Source organism: Apodemus sylvaticus, chromosome 23 (genome assembly GCF_947179515.1).
Source record: "Apodemus sylvaticus chromosome 23, mApoSyl1.1, whole genome shotgun sequence".
Classification (NCBI taxonomy): Eukaryota; Metazoa; Chordata; class Mammalia; order Rodentia; family Muridae; genus Apodemus; species Apodemus sylvaticus.
Window position 1 is genome coordinate 9,510,001 of NC_067494.1, and position 7,436 is coordinate 9,517,436.

General features: G+C 40.7%; 1 protein-coding gene across 2 annotated transcripts in view; it reads left to right on the forward strand.

Annotated features, from left to right (window-relative positions):
- Enpp1 (ectonucleotide pyrophosphatase/phosphodiesterase 1) overlaps window positions 1–7,154 on the forward strand; it is a 67,955-nt gene extending 60,801 nt beyond the window's left edge. For both annotated transcript variants that reach the window (XM_052169788.1, XM_052169789.1), the window contains 4 exons: window positions 76–156; window positions 925–1,057; window positions 2,789–2,951; window positions 5,502–7,154. In XM_052169788.1, the coding sequence (XP_052025748.1) occupies window positions 76–156; window positions 925–1,057; window positions 2,789–2,951; window positions 5,502–5,672 (548 nt within the window). In that variant the 3' untranslated portion in view covers window positions 5,673–7,154. The remainder of the gene's footprint in view (window positions 1–75; window positions 157–924; window positions 1,058–2,788; window positions 2,952–5,501) is intronic.
- Window positions 7,155–7,436: the final 282 nt, after the last annotated feature.

Here is a 7,436-nt window from a genome sequence, read left to right on the forward strand (position 1 = left end):
CTCTGCACCCCAGGATATTGCAAAACCTTCTTCATGCTGTATGACAGAGTCATTTTCTTTTTTTTTTCTTCACAGGACTAAATAGAGTTTCAAATCAAATATATTCTGAAGCGTTGCTTACTTCTAATATAGTGCCAATGTATCAGAGTTTTCAAGGTAAAAACCTTTAACGATGTTAAATTTAACTATAAATTTAATCATTATGTAAGATAATTTATAGTTTTGGCTAAATGCGTACTTATCAATTGAACACCAAAAATTCTATAAATGCTAAGATATATTCTAGTATATGTTTGCTTTGTATTTATATGCTATAAGCATTTTTTGGCAAAAATGTATATGCTATGGTTTCTTTAGTTACATATCGAATCCAATAAATTAATAATATATCAGCTTTAAGTATGGTTTCTTATTTAAATAAGTTTTGGGTAATCGTCTTCATTTTAAAAATGAACACATTTTATAGCATTCTTAGTCATTTCAGTATTTGATGGTTCTAGAAGAGAACTTTTAAAAGAGTAATAGGCATTCCTGTGAAACTTATGATACAGAATATAAAATATACTGCATATAAGACATTTTATTTGAATATTTGTCTATGACACGTGCATATTTTCAGGGGATAAACTCAGCTATGAGGAGTGAGTCTGGTTTATGGTTTGTGCTTCGACAGTGCTTAATATCGAGACACGATCATTACTACAGTTTAAGATGCACATTTCTGAATAGAGAGATGGAGTTGAATCCGCATTTGCCCTTTAGTCTTTCCGAAAGCCCAAAGTGAGTCACATTCTGGGCTTGGCAGCAGGACTAAAGCCAAGCTCGACCTAGTCTTCAGTGATTACAAAGACCAGCATTGCTTTGTGCCGCGGCAGCGGGGCGTGTCGTTCTTTTGAGATGACAGCATCTTGCCTTGTCTTTCAGTTATATGGCACTATCTTCATGACACCCTCCTGCAGAGGTATGCCCAAGAAAGGAATGGCGTCAATGTTGTCAGTGGTCCCGTGTTTGACTTTGATTATGATGGGCGTTATGATTCCTTAGAGATCCTGAAACAGTAAGAACATATTTCATACTCTTAAAGTAGCTGTAGAGGGGGATTTCCATCTAGTCAGCAGACCCTTTCTGTACAGCGCAACTCACGTGTACGTAGAAGACAAGTATCACCCAGAGGCGTGATTTTGAAACCTCTACGATAGGTATAAGACTCAGTTTCAATCAATTTTTTTTTTTCAATGAGAGAAGTCACATCTCCCCATTCATGCGCCCTGCGGACATGCTGCTCCCAATGTCAGATCTCTGTGGTTCAGGGCTGGGACGCTCATTTAATAGATGGTCAGTTAGAGCAGACACTGGGAGCAGTGCTGGTACTCTGACAGAAGTACAGAGTGAAGGTGTGGGAGAGGACGTGAAAATGCAGGGCCATAATGCTGATGGCCTTGAGTTAACACCACAGCGCCAAGCCGTCTCTCACTGGGTGGCAGGGAGGGAACCGCCATCTTGAGCAAACTGTCAATGGAGCTGCTTTCATAAAATGAAACGGGGGGGGGGGGGGATGTTCTAGGAACTGGTTGATGTTTTTGATTCTTTTGTGGGAAAGAGGTGTGGGGCAGGATTCATACTCAGGATCTCCCACAAGGAAGACAAGCACCCACGGCTAAGCTATGGGCCTTGTCCTGGTTGAACTCTATTAAAGCAAATAACTCAACAGCATTTTGTAAAGAAAGTCTGCTCCTACAGCCTCAGGACAGATACCAAAGACTCTACTGAGATTTTGTCCCTCACAGAGAACTCTTTTATTGCTTTATAACAAAACATCTTGGGAGTATGTCAGTTTGTAAAACGCGCACTTTTAAACTGTGTCTTTTGTGTGTTTTGGGGTGTTTGTTTGTTAGCGCCAAGGTTTCTCTATGTAGTCCTAGCCATCTTGGAACTCTCTGTATAGAGCAGGCTGGCCTTGAAGTCACAGAGATCTGCCCTAGTGCTAGGATTAAAGTGGGTACCAACACCCCCAGACAGCTAAGCTGTGTCTATTGAAGAAGAAAGGTTTTTTTTTTAAAACATAGCTGGTCAGTAAGCCAAGTTGTAGAGGTTGTAGAAGAGACCTTATGTGCTCCCCTCTCAGAGCATCAACCAGAACTCGTTTTCAATGTATGTTACAGGTTATGATTCTACACAGGGTCATTTTATTTGGAAAATAGTGAAGTCGCTGACTTAAATTTTGAAAAAGGCCCAATGAATAAGCACAGGTTTAAAAACAGAGGTCAGTCTTAACAAGACTCTGTGGTTGGTTTGTGATTCTTTTTTTCAGTTAAAGTTTGGGGATTAAAAATGGAAATTCAGTTAAAGGGATGGAGAATTCATGACATGTCCTCTCTGAAGGGAAGGAGGGGCCTTGGTCGATTCTCTGTCACTGTGTGGCAGACAAAAGGCCATCAATACTGATCTAGAGTTAAAATATTGGTTGTGAGTGTTCAAAGATTTCACACATGAACACACACATGCACACACACACACACACACACACACACACATATATACTATCTGAATATTCTTTAGATAGAAATGGAAAAAGTCAACTTTTAATAGAAAAAGTTATTTGAACATTCTACTTATTAGCAGCAACAGTTGGAGTATTGAGGCATCATGATTATTTAACTTCTTATAACATGCTTATTTAATTAAATGTAAACTTTAGATATGTTTTCGTAAGAGCAGGCTGTACTGAAGTATTATTAAAAGAAAGCTAAATGTTTCTTAATGGAAGTGAATATCGCGTATTTTACAGAAACAGCAGAGTCATCCGCAGTCAAGAAATTCTGATCCCAACACACTTCTTCATTGTACTCACCAGCTGCCAGCAGCTATCTGAGACTCCCTTAGAGTGCACGACCTTGGAGTCCTCAGCCTTCATCCTGCCTCACAGGCCTGATAACACCGAGAGCTGTACGGTAAGTAACCTCCCTTGCCTCCTCATACACTGACGCGTAACCCATGAGTGCCTTAACATACTCACACTCTGAAAGAAACAGAACTCCTGGGTGTACCGTGGACTTTGGATTTACCTGATGGTGTTACATGTGGTCCTTGCTTTTTATTATATTATTTATTTATAGAGAGAGCATCGCCTGTGTGTGTGTGTGTGTCTGTGTGTGTGTGTGTCTGTGTGTGTGTGTGTGTGTGTGTCTGTGTGTCTGTGTATCTGTGTGTCTGTGTGTCTGTGGGGCATGCACGCCTTGGTACATTAGGCTTGTTGGAGGCCCATGGATGTGTGTGAGGAGGAGATTTCTCTTCTTCCAACATGTGGGGCTTAGGGATTGAACTCGGGTTGTCAGGCTTGGTGACAAGTGCCTTTACCCACTCAGGTGCCATCTCCTTGGCCCTTAAATTGATCTTCGAAAATTACCATCTTGGTCTTTGTAGAAGACCGCCACCTTGTCCTTAAAAACATTAAAAATGAGGCCAGAAACTTCTAATATGGATTAGTTGCTAAAGTCTAGATTGACTTGCGATAGGAATTTTCTTGGACTCCAAAACTGACTTATAATTTCACTATTATAATTTAATGTTAAGGCTACAGCGAGAAAGCATTTAAATATGGTTCCTCTATATCTAACATCATGATGATCTTTCTTGTAGTATTTCCATTCCAATGGTGGGGTTTTTTTTTTTGTTTGTTTATTTTGTTTTTTTGTTTTGAACAATTGTTGATTTTTTTAATCAAATTTTTTTCCTTGAGAGATTTAAATTGCTGTTAAATACACATCAGTTATCCAGAATGATGTAATAAGTATTAAACATTAAATATGTTCTGGAACAAATAGCCTGAAGCATCAATACGGAGAAGCAAAGAAGGGACCTCCAGTACCAGGGCAGCTGTATCCTGCCTAGGCACGGTGCTGGTATCAGGGGAGCCATAAAGGGCCCAGACCATTCATCTCTCTGTTCCACCATGCTTAGCTTATGGCTTTGGCCCACAGGACCTAAAAATGGTTCCTGCTTCTCGGATTTCACATTCGAATTCTGCATTGACCTGCCTGGGTTGGGGGTGGGGAGAGACAGCCCTAATTTTATCCTTTCATCAAAATGTTGTTGAGTGACTTGAGTCAAGCATCCCAAGGCTGTTCTACTCTGCCATTCCAAAAAGGATTGGCCTCCATTGTTGATGGGAACATTGTATTCAGTTATTTAATGGTATCATAGAAGACCCTAAATATTGCAGTGAGCCAGAAAGAAGGCTATTTGAAAAGCTTGTTACACAGTTACTGTTTCTTCTGCTTCCCCTCTGAAGGAGAGAAGTGATGAAGTATTAGTTGCACTAACCTGAAGAAACACTCTGGTTATATGTCCTCTTTACCCGTGTCTAAGAATGTTGAGACAAATGGACACTGCCTACTGATACAGAGCTCAAGGAGTCAGCTGCTCCCCTCAAAGCCAGAGTCAGGGTTGTGGCAGGGAGGGAACTGAGCAGCGGGAAAGTTAAGCTTGGTGGGAAATGGGAGGTTGCCGGCTCTGTATGGGAAGACTCTGTTTATTATTTTCTACTAATAAGGCCCCAAGAATGTATGGGGCTTTTAAAAACAATTATAGTTTTTAGTAGTGTGTGTGTGTGTGTGTGTGTGTGTGCGCGCGCGCGCGCGCGCGCGCATTTTCCAACCCCATTTTCATGGGACCATAAAGATGACACATTCCTGTGGTAACTACAGTTGGTGTGATACAGTTGCTCACATCTTACATTTGATCTTTAAAACCACCCTGGCTTTGGCTTACCAGGGCAGGAGAGATGGGCTCACTGGTTAAGAACACTGGCTGCTTTTCCAGTGGCCCCAGGTTGGATTCTTAGCACTAAATAGCAACTAGCAACCATCTATAACTCTAATTCCAGGAGATCTGATCACCTGATTTTCATGATGCACAGATAATATATTCAGGCAAAACAATTATATATATAATTTAAAAGTAAGTAAATCTCAATACAAAAAAAAATCTAACTAAATAAATATACCCTCCTAGAAGATATAGTAAAGAGCACAAATTTACTTGTCAAGTAGTTTTCCAAGAAGACATTCAGATGACCAGAACTTGAATCCATTTCCCCCCATTTCTTCTCTACCATGTTATACAGTTCCAATTTCTGGTATTTTTTAAATACCAGAAATCTCTAGGAATGAGTATTCATACAGCCATGCAGTATGTAACCAACTGTTCTCAGTTTGCTTTCTTTCCCTTAAATCTGATATATCTAATTCAACAATCATGCCTATTGTATACACCAGAAAATATGTTACTCAAAAGTGTGCATGTACATACATGTGCACACTCACACACATGCATAGGTAGCACACGCATACACATGCACATGCTCTCTCACACATGCACACATCTGTGACTTTTGTCATTTCCCAGCCTAAAATGTCCTAAGTCAACAAACTGGGAAGGGGGACCTTATTGGGAATGTGGACTGAGTGTTCTCTCGTGACTCTTCATCTCTGTCCTTCTAGCACGGTAAGCGGGAATCTTCATGGGTGGAGGAGCTGCTGGCCTTGCACAGAGCTCGGGTCACAGACGTCGAACTCATCACCGGCCTCAGCTTCTACCAGGACCGACAAGAGTCAGTTTCAGAACTGCTGAGGTTGAAAACACGTTTACCAATCTTCAGCCAAGAAGACTGATTTTTTTTTTTTTACTAAGAAATACATCATAGATCTTTTTTTGAAAGAGTCTTATATTTTATACAGTTCTCTATACTTTTGCATTGTTTGGAAACTGTCAAGTGGAGTTAAAATTGGGAATCCTGTGTGGTGTCGGACCCCGGGGCTGTGTGATGAATCAACACATCTGCAGGAGCATTGAAGTTTTTGTCCTGTGCCGTGCAGATTTCCTAAGAATTAGGTGTGTTACTAACGCACTGGGAGTAAAGACACTTCACCTCATACCCGGAAGTGCTCTTGGGTCTCCCTTAAGGGACAAGAGGCAGTGTACATGGTCTGGGGACCTGGCATTGGAATCCTATTATTGTTAATAAAACTAAGTAAAGGACTGGGGTAGCACACATCCCATTAAAAAATGGAAAATGGTTCTGGATTAATTTTTACGTGGAGTTTCAGTTTTAACTAAATGAGGTCCCATTTCTATCTTTTCTGTCTCCTCCTCCAATAACCAAATCATTAGTCTTGTACTTTTAAAACAAATTGTGAGTGGATCTCTTCAGGTTTAGCAACTTTCGAAAACTGGACTTTTGATGGAAAATTTGTGAGTTGAATATATCTACTTTTTATAAAAATCAGGCTCTATGTACATATATACATATATGCACATGTACACCTTCACACACACCTGTACACACATGCACACATGCATGTACACACATGCACATGTAACACATGCACACATACTTATGTGCACACTCTTGCATATGCACATGCACACACATACACACATGCACAGCTCAGTCCTCTTCACTAGAAATGAATTAAGACTGAAAACAACCCTGGAAAAAAAATAAAAAGAAATGGCCAGGCAGTGGTGATGCACACCTTTAATCCCAGCACTCTGGGAAGGAGAGGCAGGCAGATTTCTGAGTTTGAGGCCAGCCTGGTCTACAGAGTGAGTTCCAGGACAGCCAGGGCTATACAGAGAAACCCTGTCTCAGGAAAAACAAACAAACAAACAAACAAACAAACAATAAAAAACAGCCCTGAGCATGGTTCTCTCAGGACATTACAATTGGTCTTTGTTTGTATGAAACCCCAGAGAACTCACTGGCTCTTGCAAACTGACATTTTTCATTGAGAAGAGTGTATTCTCTGCACAAGAGACCCTCCCTCCCGTCCTGTGGGAGGAGGGCTTTGCCCGGCTTAGCTCTTCAGTTTGAAACTGTGTAGATCTGAAGAGAATGCAGTCACCCGTCACTTAACATCTTCACTGTGTGCCCGACAAATGACACCGTGATGTAATGTCCCCTCTACACTGATTGTGCCCTTGTTCCAACCTGTGGACCTCCAGAGGCGATGTTAAATTTTAGGTTTCCTGGGTCCACTTTGATATAATATTAGTCTACCAAAGGTTTTCATATGTCCTTCCCAGGATAATTATTCTTTTTGTCATCTGTAAAGATGTTTAGGTAATAAAACTTGCCACTGGCATTGAGGTGATACGTTAGAATGTGTTGTTTTGTTTTACTCGGAGACTGTTGTGTGTATCTTTCGGTCTGTTCTTGCCATGTTTGGTGCTTCCTGCCGGTCTGTCTAGGGCTTTGTCTGGTTTTCTGTTACCTGTTATCCGTTCTGCTGTTGGTCCCAGGAGCTTTATATACAAGCTATTGTTTTATTTGTAAAGTGTCGTTCGTGTTTTTCTTCTTTATGTCTTCTATTTGCTGAGAATTTTTATTGCTTCCATTGAGTATCAACGTATTCATTTGTTTCATGTGCATTTGT